Source organism: Lagopus leucura, unplaced genomic scaffold (genome assembly GCF_019238085.1).
Source record: "Lagopus leucura isolate 7727_CA_CO unplaced genomic scaffold, USGS_WTPT01 Super-Scaffold_100030, whole genome shotgun sequence".
Classification (NCBI taxonomy): Eukaryota; Metazoa; Chordata; class Aves; order Galliformes; family Phasianidae; genus Lagopus; species Lagopus leucura.
Genome location: NW_024962281.1, coordinates 5,201,115 through 5,217,033, shown reverse-complemented (window position 1 = coordinate 5,217,033; position 15,919 = coordinate 5,201,115). Strand labels below are relative to the sequence as shown.

The following is a 15,919-nucleotide window of genomic DNA, read 5'->3' as shown; positions in this document are numbered from 1 at the left end:
CCCCGAGGCTGATGCCTCTGCCTCCATCCCCCCAGGTGTGAGAAGCTGGCTGAGGAATGCCAGGACAACCCGTGCCACAACGCTGGGCGCTGCGTGAGCACCCAGGGCTCCATCCGCTGCATCTGCCCATCGGACTACCAGGGGGACTACTGCACGCAGCCCATCATCACGCCTGCCATCGTGCCCACGCACTGGGCCGTGGGCCCTGAGGAGATCGCTGAGATCGCAGCCGGCGTGCTGGGGGCAGCCATCCTGGCCGTGGCCTTCGTGCTCATCCGCAAGCGTTACCGGCACAGGGCCAAGGCCCACAAGCCGGTGGCAAGGGAGGACCCTGACCTGCTGTCCAAGAGCGAGTTCTCCAAGAGCGTGGGTGTGGGCACCCAAGCGGTGCCGCCCATCGAGCTCAACATCCTCAGCGACGCGGCCCACAACAATTTGGACCGGGCGGCGCCGGAGCAGCGCAAAGCCAGCGGTACCCCTGAGTTTGTCACCTTCAACTCGGCCAACGGGCCCAAGCATCGCGGCACCATTGTGTGCAGTGTGGCACCCAACCTGCCCCCGGCCCCCCCGTCCAACTCTGACAACGAGTCCTTCGTCAAGTGCACCTGGGCCAGGGAGGAGATGGGTCAGTAGCCACAGCTTGCTCTTGCTTTTATCCCTGGGGCAGTGGATGGAAGGTTTGTGAATGTGGAAGGCCAACAGTGTGGGGTAAAGACGAGAAAAACGTGGGCCAATGATGTCCAAGTCCTTCACTGGCTCTTCCCCCACTCATAAATAGCAGTATTCAACTTCAGCTTGTTCAGTTCTCTACAAAATCAGCAGGGAATGCATTAATGCATGGCCTGGGTTCCCACGCACTCAGGCTAAAAAGTCTCTATAAAAGAGAAAAGTGATGATAAGAGAGTGGAATTCAGTGTGAGTTTTAGTGGCATCCCTTGCATCAGCTGCCAGAGGGATCACAGCAGAGAGAAACAGCCCCAGGCAGCCAGGTCCCTGCTTGGCCCAGAGCTCACCGGGAGCTCAGCAGCATCAAGGACAGCTGCCAGAAGGAAGTGCCCAAGTCAGAGTCATAGATTATCCCATGTTGGAAGGGAGCCGTGAGGATCACCAGGTCCAACTTCAAGTCCACACAGGGCCACCCTAAAATCAGATTATACCAGAGATAGAAAGAGAGGTACAAAGGGAGAGCTCTAGTGCGTCACTTGCTCTGCCCCCTCCCATCATTGTGCCAGCTTCTTGCACCCATGTGGCACGATAAGAAGTGCCTTTTAGGTACCAGTGGGAGCCCCGAAGCCCCCTTCATTCCCAAGGCAAACTGGCACATCTCCTGCAGCTCAGGCTCATGCAGCAGGAATTAGCAGGAGGAAGAAAGCAGCCCACACAGCTAACACAGCTCTGTTTCCTTCCAGTGTACCCAGCAGAAACAACCTACTGGCCGCCACGCTACCTTTCCTCTGATGTCCAGGAATACTCCCACTACGAGATCATCCAAGGTCCCCCTGCCGTGCCCTCCTCCCACCCCCCACTCCCCCCCCCACCCCCTCCACCAGCAGACCCGGAGCCAGTCACTCTCTATGGGGGTTTCCCTTTTCCACTGGACCAAAGCAACAAGCGGGCACCCATCCCTCCCCGCTACAGCAACCAGAATCTGGAGGATCTCCTACCGCTGGGCCCCGTGGAGACGGCAGCATCCCAGTGCCAGAACGAGTACACAGCCATCAGCTATTACCCAGCCCAGCTGGTGCAGGGTGAAGGTGCCCCTTACCCACCCGACCCCGGCTACAAGCGGGTGAGCATGCGGCTGAGCGTGGCCCAACCTTCCTATGCCGACTGTGAGGTGGGGGCCCATCCGCCCGCCCTGCGCACCCAGCCCCCACCACCCCCCAACTATGAGGGCTCCGACATGGTGGAGAGCGACTACGGCAGCTGTGAGGAGGTGATGTTCTAACGGAGGGACTCGTCCTTGGGATGAGGAGAAGCGCCGGAGCTGGCACATGGTACCAGGGGACTTGCAGTTCCCCTGGCCCAGCTTGCAGCATCTCCCCCTGCATGGCTGGGCTGTAATTTGGCTGGATCCTTGTCCCTGCACTGCACACAGAGGGGAAATGCTCCAGCCACAGCCAGGACGTGGAGGATGCTCCTGGATGCCAATGACTAACGCACCTCGTGGGCACCGCACATCTCCCACCCTGTGCTGCCCGGCCATGGGGAGGAGCAGAGCAGCACCACAGGGACAGCAGTGGTGGAAGAGGCACGGAAGGACCAGCAATGGCCAAGCCCAGGTGGCACGCAGGTCATCCTGCATCCAGCTCTGGCACTGAGAGTTTGCATCAGGGCGATGGTTTGCTCAGTGGGACGGTGCAATTGGTGCACAGCCTCTTCTCCATCTGTTCCCCAGGGTGAGAGATAGGAATATGCAGCCAGTGCCACCAGCACATCCTCACTTGGCGAAAAGAAGACCATGAAAATAAACTTAAATCCATTTCTACAGAAGAACCAAGCACCAAGGAGCAGACTGAAACCTGCTGCAGGGCACCCAGCCCCAGGGCTGCAGGCACAGAGACTGGCACAGAGCCATACCCGCAGCTCTTGGCCCCCAGCTGGCGACAGCAGTACCCAGCCTTGCCACCCCCTGCAAGGGGTCCTGGGTCTGTTATATCCCAAATGGACCAAACAAACTGTGCCCATGTGGGTTCCAGGACGGGCACTAAGTGCTGCCCACAGGCTGGCCCATCCGTCCTCCTGCTTGGGATTGTATTGTTTTTTGTGAGAGGTTTACTTTGGTCGGTTGTTTGATGTAATATTTTGTTTTGCTGTTTCATTGATTTTTTTTTTTTTTTTTTGCAAAGTATTAAAAGAATTGGTTTTTTTTGTTTGTTTTGTTTTTTACTATTATGATTTCATCAAATAACTCTGATTCCTTTGCAACTCGGACTGTGGCTCCAGCAAAGGGCTGCCCTGAGAACACCACCTCAGTCTGCACAGCAGAACCCCAGCACTGCACTGATGCAGCACTTGCAAGCAAGGCCACGTTTCCCAAAGCCATAGGAAGTCACTGGTGCTGACAGCACACTGCTGCCCCAGCACCCCGTTGAGGTCCCCTCACATCTCCCAGCCTTCCTGCTCCTCTGGGTGTGGGGGAGAGAAACCCCACCTCATCCCAGAGCCTTTCCACGTAAAAAATAACTCTTATTTATTGATTAAAGTGAGATACATGATTCAGGTGCTGCAGCAGTAGGCAGCGACCCACACTGACAATATCCATAGGCACACAACACAGACATTAATCACCTTTGTATATACACAATTCCCCTGGTCACAGAGCAGCTACAACACACAAGTGTCACATTTCTGTGTCCCCTTGGTCCCGTACCAGGTCCTCCTGGTAACCCATGTGTTTCCCACCAGCCCACTGTGCTTTAGCCCAATAAAACCAAAAAACTCCACCGGACACTGCTTAACTTTGCCACGGTGCCCTGTGAGTGCAAAGCGAGCTCAGTGCTATGCACCACTCCAGCAAACCCAGCAACCCCAGTGCTGGGGACACAGCCATCACACAGCTGTACCCCAGAACAGGGCCATCCCTCCTGTTGGGACTGCCAGCCATCCCCTCCCAGGGGACAGCAGTGCCAGCGCTGGGCACGGATTTTGTGCCTCTCCCACCTGCAGGGAGCCTAGAGCCCTGCTGGCTGCGTGCACACCATTCTGTGTGCCTTTCCCCAGCTGAGTGCAACAGCACCACCATGAAATACCCAATGGAGGACTCATTTGCTCTCATCTGCCTTCAAAAAAAAAAAAAAAAAAAAAAAAGAAGCAGCAGAAAGGCAAAGTGTGGCAAGGCCAGAGTCTGTGCCCCCAGCGTGCACCTGCCCCAGTACCAGCAGCAGGAGGGAGCAGTGCAATGGGCTGCCTCCTGCTGGGAGCTGCCACTGGGGCCAGGAGGGAAAACAACATGATCAGTGTTCTTATTGGGGATGTGACATTCAGTGGAGGACTGCAGATGCAGCCAGAGCGCAGCAAACAAGGCGCTGTGTTTCTGCAGAGCGTGGGCTCTGCACACCTGAATTCCTAATGCCAAAAACCATGAGGGGTATATGTGTGTAGGGAGGAAAAAAAAAGTGAACAAATAGAACCTTCCACGGCAGCCCTCTCTGCACGAAAGAGCTGGAAACCAGAGCACAGCAGGACCTGCACCAGCAGTGCTCATACCCAGCGCTGCTCTACATCCCCGAGGGCCGGGGTGAGGAGGCAGCTCTGCACCTCCAACCTGAGCTGAGGTTTCTTTGTTGCTGTAAAATAAAGTGCTGAGGGGTGGGGGGGAAGGGGGGAAAATAAAAACAAAACAAGACAAAAAAAAACAAACAAACAAACAACAAACTGGCACAGAGAAGAGCAGTCCCAGAGCGATGGGATGGGGGCAATATGGGAAGCATTACAAAATAAAAAATAAAAGTCTACACCCCCAGGATCCCCCCTCCCCAAAGTAACTACGTACAGGAGTGTGGAGGGGATGAGTGCTGTGCCACCCACACCCCTCGCAGCCCAAACCCACCACGTTCTGCAGGAGGAGAAGGCTGAGCACCCGGTCTGCGTGCCACCACCAGCAGGGACCGTCACTGCCCCGAGGTGCTGGTGCCATTGATGACAGTAGCAGGAGTAGCCAGCTCCACCAGCGCCTCGTAGGTGCCCACCACGAAGCCAACGAAGCCGAAGAGGCTGATGAGCACGTCCTTGGCAATGAGCAGAGGGTGCATGCCCTCTGTGTAGTAGGTGGCGATCTCCAGCAGCGGGGGGAAGATGAGAGCCAGTGCACTGCTGCTGACCGAGCCCACCAGCGAGATGACGATGTCCAGGCGGGGGATGAGGATGGCCAGCACGCCTGGGGAGGGGAGAGGGCAATGGGGTGGTCAGGAGCTGATAGGATCACAGAACCGTTTGAGTTGGAAGGGACCATTAAAGGCCATCTGGTCCAACTCCCCTGCACTGAACAGGGGCACCCACAGCTCCGTCAGAGTCCCTCCAGCCTGACCTTGGGTGTCTGTAGGGATGGGGCACCACCACGTCTCTGGGCAACCCGTGCCAGTGCCTCACCACTCTTATCATAAAAATCTCCCTTAAGCCTTCTCTTCTCAGTCTGTCCTCTAGGGGAGGTGCTCCATCCCTCGGATCACTTTGTGGTCCTCCTCTGGAGGAAATCCAACAGATCCATGTCTCTCCTGTACTGAGGACTCCACGTCTGGACACATTACTCCAGGAGCAGGACCTTGCTCTGAGCTTGGAGCTGTTGAAGCAAAGCTGTCCCATGCCACTGCTTGCAAGCTGACCCTGCAACTTTCTCTGAGCTTTGAACAGAAAGCTGCGTGCTTCCAGCAACAGCTCCCCAAGCAATTAAGGCTTTTCACTGAGCTAATGAATATATATGCTGCCACAGAGGGCTGCACCCAGCAGAAGGGTGCTGCTCACAGAATCATCCCCAGCCCCATCTCCCCCGCACCCCCCAGGTCTCTGCCTCACACCTGGGGAGCTGTAAAACCTCAGAGAGCCCACAAAAAGAGGAGGCGTGGGGAAAAGCCCACCCTGAATGAATGTGCGTGGTTAGTAAGCAGTCAGAGCCCCTCTGCCCCCTGAGCACAGCCTAGGGGGGAACATTTGCAGCAAAGGAAAATCCCCCAGGAGCCTCCTTCCAGCTTCCAATGAGTAGCTGCAAACTCCGCAGCATTCATGCTCCAAGAGCACCTGCAGCAGCAGGCTTTGGGCAGCACATCCTCAGCCCACCCCCACAGCACTCTGTGGGCTCCCAGCAAACAGAATGAACCCCCTCCTTCCCCTAAAACAGAGCTGAAGTGCCAGCTGCAGCCTCTGCCTCAGGGGGAACGGCCGTGCTTCCCGCAGGGATTCGTTCCAAGGGGTTTTAATGGTGCTGGGTTTGAAGTCTGAGCTTGAAAGACACCCATACACCAAATTGCATCCTCTCTTTGGAAGCCAAAGCCACGATGTTCTGTGGCCACATGCTCATGCCATGAATATTCACGCAGCCCCCCAGTTGCTTTTATCCTTGCCAACAGCAATTTCTTATATGAAAAGATAAGGGGAGGAGGTACAAAGGCACCTACGTCCTTCCAACACCCTGCTGCTTTTCCACCCCAAAGCAGTGGGCACAAGTGCTGCTGTCAGCCCTGTTCCCAGTCTGGTGCACCCCAACTTCTGAGCCTCTCCAGCACCAGAGAGCCCAATGGGATCTCAACTCTGTGGGGCAGGAGGGACAGGGCCCAAGATCAAAAGTTCCTGAAGCTCTGCCACGTGAGGGTGGAAAATGGCAGAACAGACACTGAGAGGTTTTTCTCCTCTCGTTTTGAGGAAATGAAAGGCAGCCAGGATCAAAGCTTCCTCTTCTCACGCGCTGAGCAATAATGGGATGAGGAAGCAACTTTGGCTGCAGAGCAGACACGGACACTCAGCTCCTGGCCATGATGCAGCCAAGCCCAAACCAGAGCTACTGAGACACAGGGTCAGGTCTGTAATGCTCAGCTTTGATGCACTGGCAGCACCACGCCATGCAGGAACGCTGTGCTTCAGGGGGGCGATGCCTGGAAGCTCAGTGAAGCATCTCAGCTGTGCTGAGAACAGCCAAGACTTAGTTTACAGGAATCAAAGCCAGCCAAAAATCAGGCACCCCCGTGCTTCACTGAACTGATGCCCCTTAAGCTTCTACAAACTTGCTTTTCTCAGCTCAGATTTTTCCCTTTAAGCAGGCAGATAGGCCAAACCTCATTCTCAGCTGCTAACATCATGAGTTCGACCAAACTTCAAACTCCTGGGAGCAGCTGCACGTAACAAGTTACTTCTGCAGCAAGCAGCAGGCTGTACCTTAGTGCAGAACTGGGACAGACCACAGCCCTCCAAGAGGTCTCTGAGCTCCTATAGCCACTAAAAGCCACCTGAAAAAGCCTTCCAAGCCCTCAACTGCAAGCTGGAGGAGCAGAGGGTGCCCCCAAGTCTTGCTGCTCTAGCCAGCACATGGCTTTTGGGTGAGAAGAGCTCATCTTGCTGCATCTGCACCCTTCCAAAGCTCCAACGCAGGCTACCCAATGTGGGCTTAGTACCCAGATCAGCTGCTGGGATGCATCCTACAAAATTTGATGGGACTTGATGGCTCCTCCAAATTCACACTGGGACTCACACAGCGGGACAAAAGCTCTGGGACAGGCTGCTTTCTACTCACAGGTGATGCCGACCAGGACCACCCGCAGCAGCAGGTTGACCAGCCAACCCCAGCGCTCCGGCACACGGGCAACCAGTGGTGGGATGATGATCTCAGCGGGGACGTAGAACTGCACAGCATAGGTGAAGAAAATCCCAAAGGAGAAGAGCAGCTTGACAGCTTGGTACAGCCTGCAAATGAGAAGGAGAGAACAGTGAGATGTGTTCCTGTGCCAGTCCAGGAGTTGGACTCAATGGTCCTTGTGGAGTCCCTCCAACCTGAGAGATACTATGATTCCAAATCCATAAAGCAGAGCAGGAGCACCCTGCCTACAAGGACTTCTGCATCTCAGCTCTTTTTCTTCTGGCACAGTAAGAGCTAATGACACCTCTTGTGCAAGAGACGGCAAGGAGATAGCACAACATCCAAGCCATTGCAACATGCCCACACCTAATTAGAGGCTGCAGCTCTTTGTAAGGAGCAGCAGGTCAACAGTGGGGCCAGCAGCCTCCCAAGTGCTGCTTCCCCTTGGGAAATCTCCTGGGCACAGATGCAAAGGGCTGTTTCAAAATAAAAGCAAATCATACAGAGTGGTGTTCTGCTCCTAACTCCTCCCAAGGGCACGAAGATATCTGTTATGTCCCTGGCCTGGGGGCTGAAGCCCAACTTGCTCCTTGACACAAGGCACCCATGTGCATTTCTAAACGCTCGCGTGTGCCAGCGCTGCACAAATCAATGCATCCTGCAGGGTCAGCACTGCCCACAGAGGGGTGCAGGCTCTGGCTTCCTGACCAGGTCAAGGTCTGCAGTGACACAAGGTGACCGCACACAGACAACACCCAGATACCCAAGCATTAGGAAACACCCCAACCACACAGATGGGCAGCAGCATCGATACTGCCCGCAGCCTGCAGTACCCGCTCTCAGCCCACGACCCAAAGTGGGTGTCCATCACCCGCCCCTGAGGTGGTGACCAGCTTGAGCATCACTGAGAAAACTCCACTACTGGGTAGAACGAAGGGAAATAGCTCCTTTTTTTCCTGTTTACAACCAGGTGGATTTTGTCTTCTGGGAGGACATGGAGAAGGCAAAGATAGGCTCTACTCGGGAAAACAGAAATTGGAGAGGCAGCAGAGCTGCATCCAGAAGGGTCAGTCAGCACCAGAACAGGGGCACAGGGGGGCTGGGAGTCTCCATCCTTATTGACACTCAACATTTAAGCGGGTTCTGCTTTGAGCAGGTGGTCAGACCCAACGATCTCACCATCCTCTCTCCAAACCACATTACCCAGTGATTCTGCAGCCAACAAAGGGCAGAGCTATCAGCAGAGTCCAGAGGGCAGCACTCAGCTGAGCACATTGTGCTCCCAAGCCAGGTGCACAGTAGCCTTGAGCCAGCTATCCTATGCTCCTCATCTCCTACTGCTTGATTAAGGGAACGCCATAAAGCAATTAAGTGCTCGAAGGCAATCTATGTTTAAGAGGTGTTATTAAAATAAAATGTAAAAAAAGAAAAAGTTCAGATTAAGGCTGGGTCTCAGTTGTGCACTGGTCGGGTGAGGACAAAAGGGCAGTTTAAATACCAAGAAGGGGAAGAACCAGTTCTGACCAACAGAAAACCCAAGGCCACATGGGCACGGAAATCCTCCTTTGCCCGTAAGTTTGGTCACTGCACACCTCCAACGGGCTGCACACAGCCAACATCAGACCCTCCTTGCCATTCAGGATGGCACCTTTCAGGGTGAAGCAACTCTGGAGGCTGTAAGAAGTGGTATTTCAGGAGGCTGTGGTCAGCCCTGGGCACCGACTCCTCGCTAGAGGAAGCTGTGGTTACAGAGCAACGAGGCTGAAAAGCCCTGAGTCACCCTCTATCTCAACGATTCCAGTACACGTTCACTGAATGTGCTCCTGAAGACCTCCAGGCAATGGCTGCAGTGAGGGAAGGGTGCAGCATCCTCTGCTCAGATCTCACCTGCACCCACACTGATAGATCTCTCACCTCAAGCCTTTCTGACCTTTCTGCAACTGCTGTCTTGCGCTACTGAAGAGAAAACCTGCTGGCAAAGCACTTGTTCCCAAAGCAAACCTTCACCCATCACCTCCTGAGCAACAATATGCCTGGAAATAAGTCCTCGAGGCTTCAGCCTAAGTTTCCCAGCCTCTGTCCTGGTTATTTGCCTTTAACAAGACAGATAACGCATTTCCAAGTTCAGTGTTTACAGCTTACATGAGGTGTTCTGCCAGGAAGAAACATGCACTGACACTGAAGCATTCCACGCTGAGTCACTGCAGACACAGCACTCCTGTGCTGTGCTGCTGGGCTTCCCCGTGCCCTGCTGCCAAAGGGCCACGCTGCTCTGTCCTGCCTGACAGCCCTGCTCTGCCCACCCCCAACCAGAAAGATGCTCCTAGAAACACAGATGTGAGGTAGGATCTTCCTGTAGCCTGAGTCACTTTATCCTCTTCTAAAGGGAACGTAAGTGCCTTCAGAGCAGACACAGCTGAGGCTGTCAGCACTATGGGTCACCTGTGAGTAGGGGCTGGCAGTGTGACCCAGCACCATGCACAGCCAGAGACCCCATCTGGAAGAGCTCCCAGCCCCCCAGGATGACCACATCAGCCTCACAAACTCAAAATCCTGAGTCCTGCCTAACATTTGAACGCTAAGAGCCTCCACACTTCTCTTCCCAAAGACAGAGGAGCAGCTTGCATTCCTCCTCCAGGATAAATACAGAGCACTGCACCACCTAATCCAAGGGAAAAATCTAAAAGGATGTGGGTGACAGCTCCTCCAGGTGGAGGAGGACAGCTCCTCCAGGTCCTACTCCAGGCTCACCTGGGCAAGTAAGGACAACATCCCTGGGCAGCACTCACCAGCAGTTGGGCAGGTTGAGTGTTATGCTGGCCTGGATGGCCGCCCCGAAGCGCAGGTAGCCCAGCACACCCAGGCTGATGTACAGGATGGTAACGATCGTCATCCCCACATAGAGGATCAGAGGGAACTGCCGTGGGTTCTTCATCTTGTTTTCCAGAGGCAACACCTGTGAAAGGAGCAGGAGGAAGAGGAGGATGGAACAGGGGCTCCTCCCCATTCCTCTGCATTGCCAGCCCCGTGGGGCAGCCATGGGGCTGAGGGCTGCCCTCTGCAACCAGGGCTGTGCACAGAAATCTGGAGACCCCACCAGCTGCTGCCCCAGAGATGTGAATCCTCTGCTCCCAGCCCAGTGGGACAGTGCCTTACAGTTATTGCTCACAGCACAGACTGAAAAGGCTGAAACCCTATCTCCCTGCAAGTATCTATGGGCAGATTGCAAACAGGTAAGGCAAGAAAAAAAAGAGGATAAAAAAAAGAGCAGGGACAACCCCCTGCCTTTATACAACTATTTGCTTCAAGCATTTCAGCAACTTTTTTTTTTTTTTTTTTTTTTAATAGCCATCCTTGGGTGGTGGGCATTTCAAGGAAAGAGACAGGGACACAGCTGCTGATGTAGCAGGATCAGTATAGGTTTTATGTGCTGCTCTACCTCCCAGCTGTGCACGTGTGTGTGTGCGTGCACGCCAGCTCCAGCACGATCCCTCTGTCCTGGGCACAGCCCTCTCCAAATGCCCTTCCTGCAGGGCCCTGGCATGCTGCAACCCCCTGTTTACACTGCTATCTCATATTATGAGATAAAAACTCTTTTTCCTCCTTTGAAGGGAGCTCCGGAAACAACCTGCAGCATCTCAGTGGGCCATTATGCTTCCCACCCACCCCGCCTCCTTCCCAGCTCCTCTGTTTACAGCAGATGCAGCCAACCCGCTCCTTTTATCTTTTTGTTGCCCTCTTTCCTTTTTTATGTTTTAATAAAAATTATAAAGAAATAAAAAGAGTTTTCCTACTTATATACATTAACTATATGGTGTGTACTTTACGTGCAGCCCAAGACAACTCCCTCAGTGCAGTGCAGACCAGTCTGAGGTGGGATGCATACCTTTACAGCCTCATACACAAGGCACATGCCAGGCTGGCGCTGTGTGGGCTGGGGCTGCGTGGCTGAAGGAAGGTGATGCCAGCAGAGAGAAAAATGGATCATATGTTGCTGTGCTATGCTTTTGCCCCCAGACTCTGAGCACCAAGAGCCAGGATCTGGCTCTAATCGCGGAGCCTAAGGCTTTGTGAAGCTCCTGGAGAGCACAGCTCACAGCACCCACCTGAGGTTTGAAGCGCACACAATGAAGTTTGACCCAGGAGACAGCCTGGAGCCAACAGCATCACCCAGAAGCTGGGCTACAACCTGAAAAATCCATCTGCAAATACAGCTGCGGTGCAGAGCAGGTGCTGACTGCAAGCCCGAGCGGGGGCTGAGCCACACACCAGGACTTACCACCCCGATGCCTTCAAAAGCAAAGATGGCCGTGCCAAAAAACAGAGGGTAGGTCTTCCAAGCTGCTGCAAGAGGCAGGGTGCTGGGATCGGGGATGTCCTGGAAAACAGCCCACATGCAGCTCAGAGCACTGCTCATCCCCACAGCTCCCTTCCCCACGGCGCAGAGGGAAAGGCCGCTACACAACATCACCACCCCAACCCCACCACCAAGCTCTGCCAACACACAGGGCATCACAACGTACCCTGACAATGTACTGGTAGATCACAACAAGGCTGACGAGCATGGCCACGTTGGCCAGCATGGAAAAGATGGACAAGATCTTGAGATTCTGGATGAAGGACAGCAGCACCACAAAAGGCAGCAGGGACAGCATGTAGAGCCGGGAGTCCATGGTGGGTGTGAGGGTCACCGTCCTGTTGGACTGGCAGTCAGTGGTGGTGCTGTTGGCAGAGGACACAACCTGGGAAAGCACAGGAATGCCTGATGAATCCCACGGTGATGGATGCTGGAAACCCACCCCAGGCCAAGCAGACTAACTCTGCTTTTCCTGATAAAAGTCATTCATCCTTCCCTTAGGCTCTTTCAGCCCATAGGCACTTTCAGGCCTATGTTCTCTGTGTTCTCAGCTCCATAGAAGGCTCTGCCCCAGGAACTGGGTGGCTGAGCCTCCTCAGAGCACAGGCATGCTGCCCACCACGCACTGCTGACAGCAGTGTACCCAGCCCCATGTAAGGAGGCAAAGGGCACAGCTGTGGTGGGAGGAACCCGACTGTGGCTGTAGAAGCACACAGGGGCAGTGATGCTCAGCATCACGTGCAAAGCACCGAGCCATGCAGGGGCTGTGAATGGGGAGGGATGTACTGGCAGCTTCCTGCAGCACAGGAGCCAAGGCAGGTTCAAGGTTTCTGTTTATTTTCTCCCAATGCTTGGCAGAAGGAAACTCATCCAACACAACCTGTAATTAAGCTCCAGGGCCACAGGATGAGGCAAAAAAAACGGAATGCAAACAAGACCGAGAGCGGTTCATGCCATGCCATTGTGCACTGCTGTCCATACGGAGTATCGGTAAGGCAATTAGCGAGCTGGGCTGCACATCAGAAGCACAGTGCTTCCTCTGTGACCCCATTTCTGCATCCCCTCCCAGGAAGGAGCCTCTGCTCCTCTTGGCCAATACAGGCAGCTCCGAGCCATCTTCACAAAATTGCAGGGCATCTCAGAACTGCTCAGGATTTGTGCCTTCCAAAGCAGCACCCACCACAGAAACCAGAGCTCTGTTGAGGGAAGAGCTAGGACACAGAGGGAGCCTCACCTGCCTCAGGTTGTCAGCCAGAAAGACAATGTACACACAGCAGAAACCCAGCTGAGTGAGGATCAGGAAGAGTCCCACCACACGCCTAGGAAATGAAAAGGGCACTCAGCAAGGGGCCATTCAGAAATAGGGGCACACCTGGGTTAGCTCAAACTCAGCTGCAACACTCCGTTCCTCAAAGGCTGGGATGTGCAGGCCACTTCTCTTCCATGCTTGGAAAAGTGAACGTACCCCCAACCAGCCCCACGGACCTTGGGCCCCCCCATCCTCACTTCCATCCCTCAGTCAGGTCAGCACCAGCCAACGCTGCCACATGCATTATTCCCTCATTTTTAATCAGAGACTCACAGAATCATTAACAATGGAACAGGCACCTAAGATCCCCAATTCCAACCCCATCCCATCCCCTCCGTGCCCACACCTACATCCCTCAGTGCCACATCTCTGTGGTTCTCAAACACTTACAGGGATGGTGACCCTCCCACCTCCCTGAGCAGCAGTGCCACTGCATCAGTGCTGCTTCTGATAAATGTTTCCTAAACTGCAGCCTGAACCTTCCCTGGCACAATGTGAGACCGTAATCTCTCATCCTCCCAACACTGCAGATGCTTCTCCCACCCTTTCAGTACTATACCGAAGTAAGAGCATGTCCCTTGAGGCTCGCCTGCCTAAGTGAAAGATCCCAGCGTTTCCCTCTTATTTTCCTGGTGCTGTCTGCCAGCACTGCCCCAACATCAGCTATAGCCAAGCCCTGCCCTGGGGGCAGCAGTACCTTCCCCAGATGGCATGTGTCCTCAGCCAGGCAACGGGTGTTGACTCCAGCCCATACATCACAGTACCCCCGTAGTCCAAAAACTGCTTCTGGAACCTGTCCAGTATGGGGAGAGAGAAGAAAGGGATGTCACCTCAGTCCCACCTGCTGGCTCCCATGGTGGCACTCATGGGTAGACAGCTGGAGATAAAGCCCCAAAAATGACTCCTGGCTGAGGCTTCACGTGGGCAGCCTGCTGCTGGGAGGCTCCAGGGAAACCCCAGGAGCCAGAGGGAAGGATGGAAGAGCTGTGGGAGGCCAGGTGCTGCTCCTTACCTGTAGCAGAAGTGGTGGGCACATTTCACCAGGATGCTCATGCAGTGCACAGCCACAACACCCATCACCAGCAGGCTCAGAGGACCCAGCTGCAAGGAAGACAGGGGAGAACAATCCCAGAGGAAGTCCCAGATATGTGATGAACAAGCATGTTGTGGCAGTTAGGATGTCGCAAAACACCAATACAAACTGTTTTTTAAACTATCTTGTGCACTGCTATTACAAAGGAAGCATAAGCTGGATAAAAGCAAAAGATTTTCTGGTCTATTTAATCCTTTCTATTTCCACACAGGGCACAGCCTGGGGAGCACACAGCAACCCCATTGCCACAAGATGAGGAGCTGCTTACCAGGATGCCGGCATTCTTCAGAGCCAGGGGCAGCCCCAGCAGCCCGGTGCCAATATTCCCTTTCAGGAGATGGATCAAGGTCTGGTACCACCTGAGGGACAGAAGTAGAAGGAATCACAGCCCCAGCTCTCAGCCTGTCCTTGCAGGATTTTTGGGACCCTCCTCTGGACACAATTCAACAGGACCACGTCTCTTCCATACCGAGAGCTCCGTATCTGGATGCAACACTCCAGGGGAGGTCCCACCGGCACAGAGGGGCAGGATCACCTCCCTCACCCTGCTGGATGCAGCCCCCGGCTCTCCCCCACCCCAGGTGCACACTCACGTGGTCCCGTTGCTCTCCCCAAAGCGCTGGTAGGACTCAGGCCGTGTGAAGCCATTGATGCCCGCAGGCGGGCTGCCCTCCGGGGTCACATCAGTAGAGCTGTAGTCGTTGTAGTCCTCGCTGCGCAGGCGTCGAGTGGACATGGCCCCTGAGGATGGAGCAGCATCAGCAGGGACATCCGGCCCTGTGGGAACACCGGGCTCCATGGGGACACGGGGCTCCATGGGGACGCCTGGCTCTGCCACCCCGGGTTCTTTGCCATCAGCCATGGCAGGAGGGACCAACTGCTGGTAGTGCAGCTGGCAGCGCAGCTGGCATTTATAGGGCAGCGTGCCCGCCCTGGCTGCCAGCCACGTGGCCCCAGGTCAAAAGTCCCAAGCACTTAATGCTGGGCTGCTGCTCCCGTTATGGGCACTCCCACGGGGTGTCCCTTTGCAGACACCCACAAGGAAACGGCCCGCATCCTGCAGCACGGGTGTGCTTCCATAGCCCCAATCCTCCTGACCTTCCCCTGCACAATTTCACTTCTCTCACTCCCTCCTTCAGCCCCCATCCGGGTTCCAAAGGACGCTCCAGGTCACGGGGACCCGTTTGTCCCCAGGCCGAAGGGGGCAGCAAGCAGCGAGCACTCCTCGGTGCCACCACCTCAAGGGTCCCCAAAGGCAGCACAGCGCAGCGCCCATCATCACCGCAAACCCAACCACGCCGCTCTCAGCACTGCAACCCCAGCATCGTCACTTCACCCGGGGCCGGAGCAGCGTGCAGCAACCGGCCCACGGAACAGCACCGCCAGGCTCAGGGCAACCCGGCAACGCCATAAATCACAGCGCGGCCACGTCACGGTGCCCAGGGCCAGCCGAGCGATGCGAGCAGGTGAGGATTGCGGCCGGAGTTTACACAGGGAGCCGTTCGTCATCGGCGACGGGCAAGCAGCGACGCGGGAGGGGCCGCCCGTCCCAGATAACCAACCTGGTCCCGTGCACCCCGTGCGTTCCCGTTCCCCACTCCCCAGCCAGCCCGGCTGCTCTCAGCGGGGACGCTCGGGCATCACCCAGCAGCGCGCCGCTTCCACGCGTGTTTCTGCTCCACGCGCAGCGGAGATCACCAGCCGGAGGCAGCTCACAGCTGACATCGCCCGCATGCCGCTTCCCCACAAGCCGTCAACCACCCCGGGCCCCATAAACTGCTGCTGCTGCTGCCGCCGCCCCACCCCGCCCGGCCCCGGCCCCGCACCTCGCCGCCGCCCCGGCCGGCCGGCCCCGCTCCTTCGGCCGCGCCGTCA

At 55.5% G+C, this 15,919-nt stretch overlaps 2 protein-coding genes across 5 annotated transcripts in view; one reads left to right on the top strand and one right to left on the bottom strand.

Moving 5' to 3' along the window:
- Window positions 1-1,948, top strand: part of FAT2 (FAT atypical cadherin 2) — a 36,824-nt gene extending 34,876 nt beyond the window's left edge. Inside the window, exons 22-23 of the mRNA XM_042881806.1 lie at window positions 36-625; window positions 1,410-1,948. Coding sequence (XP_042737740.1) covers window positions 36-625; window positions 1,410-1,948 — 1,129 coding nt within the window. The remainder of the gene's footprint in view (window positions 1-35; window positions 626-1,409) is intronic.
- Window positions 1,949-3,181: 1,233 nt separating this feature from the next.
- On the bottom strand, window positions 3,182-15,903 carry LOC122185593 (proton-coupled amino acid transporter 1-like). Of its 4 annotated transcripts, none has more exons than XM_042881543.1 (11): window positions 15,871-15,903; window positions 14,638-14,785; window positions 14,313-14,403; window positions 13,964-14,052; window positions 13,649-13,744; window positions 12,877-12,961; window positions 11,809-12,027; window positions 11,565-11,663; window positions 10,075-10,241; window positions 7,223-7,392; window positions 3,182-4,879 (listed from the first exon to the last, which is right to left on the bottom strand). In XM_042881543.1, the coding sequence occupies exons 2-11, from the start codon at window positions 14,778-14,780 to the stop codon at window positions 4,614-4,616; spliced, it is 1,425 nt and encodes a 474-aa protein (XP_042737477.1). In that variant the 5' UTR covers window positions 14,781-14,785; window positions 15,871-15,903; the 3' UTR covers window positions 3,182-4,613. The 4 variants fall into 4 exon arrangements, with proteins under 4 accessions (XP_042737477.1, XP_042737475.1, XP_042737476.1 ...); XM_042881541.1 differs by having other exon boundaries at window positions 14,638-14,821; window positions 15,871-15,901; XM_042881542.1 differs by lacking the exon at window positions 15,871-15,903 and adding an exon at window positions 15,607-15,628 and having other exon boundaries at window positions 14,638-14,821.
- Window positions 15,904-15,919: the final 16 nt, after the last annotated feature.

Coding starts and splice junctions, on each gene's coding strand:
- LOC122185593 (XM_042881543.1), bottom strand. CDS start 14,780: ATGTCCACTCGACGCCTGCGCAGCGAGGACTACAACGACTACAGCTCT. Junction 14,404..14,637: donor GGGGAGAGCAACGGGACCAC/GTGAGTGTGCAC, acceptor TCTGTCCCTCAG/GTGGTACCAGACCTTGATCC. Junction 4,880..7,222: donor GGTCCTGGTCGGCATCACCT/GTGAGTAGAAAG, acceptor TCCCCTCCCCAG/GCGTGCTGGCCATCCTCATC.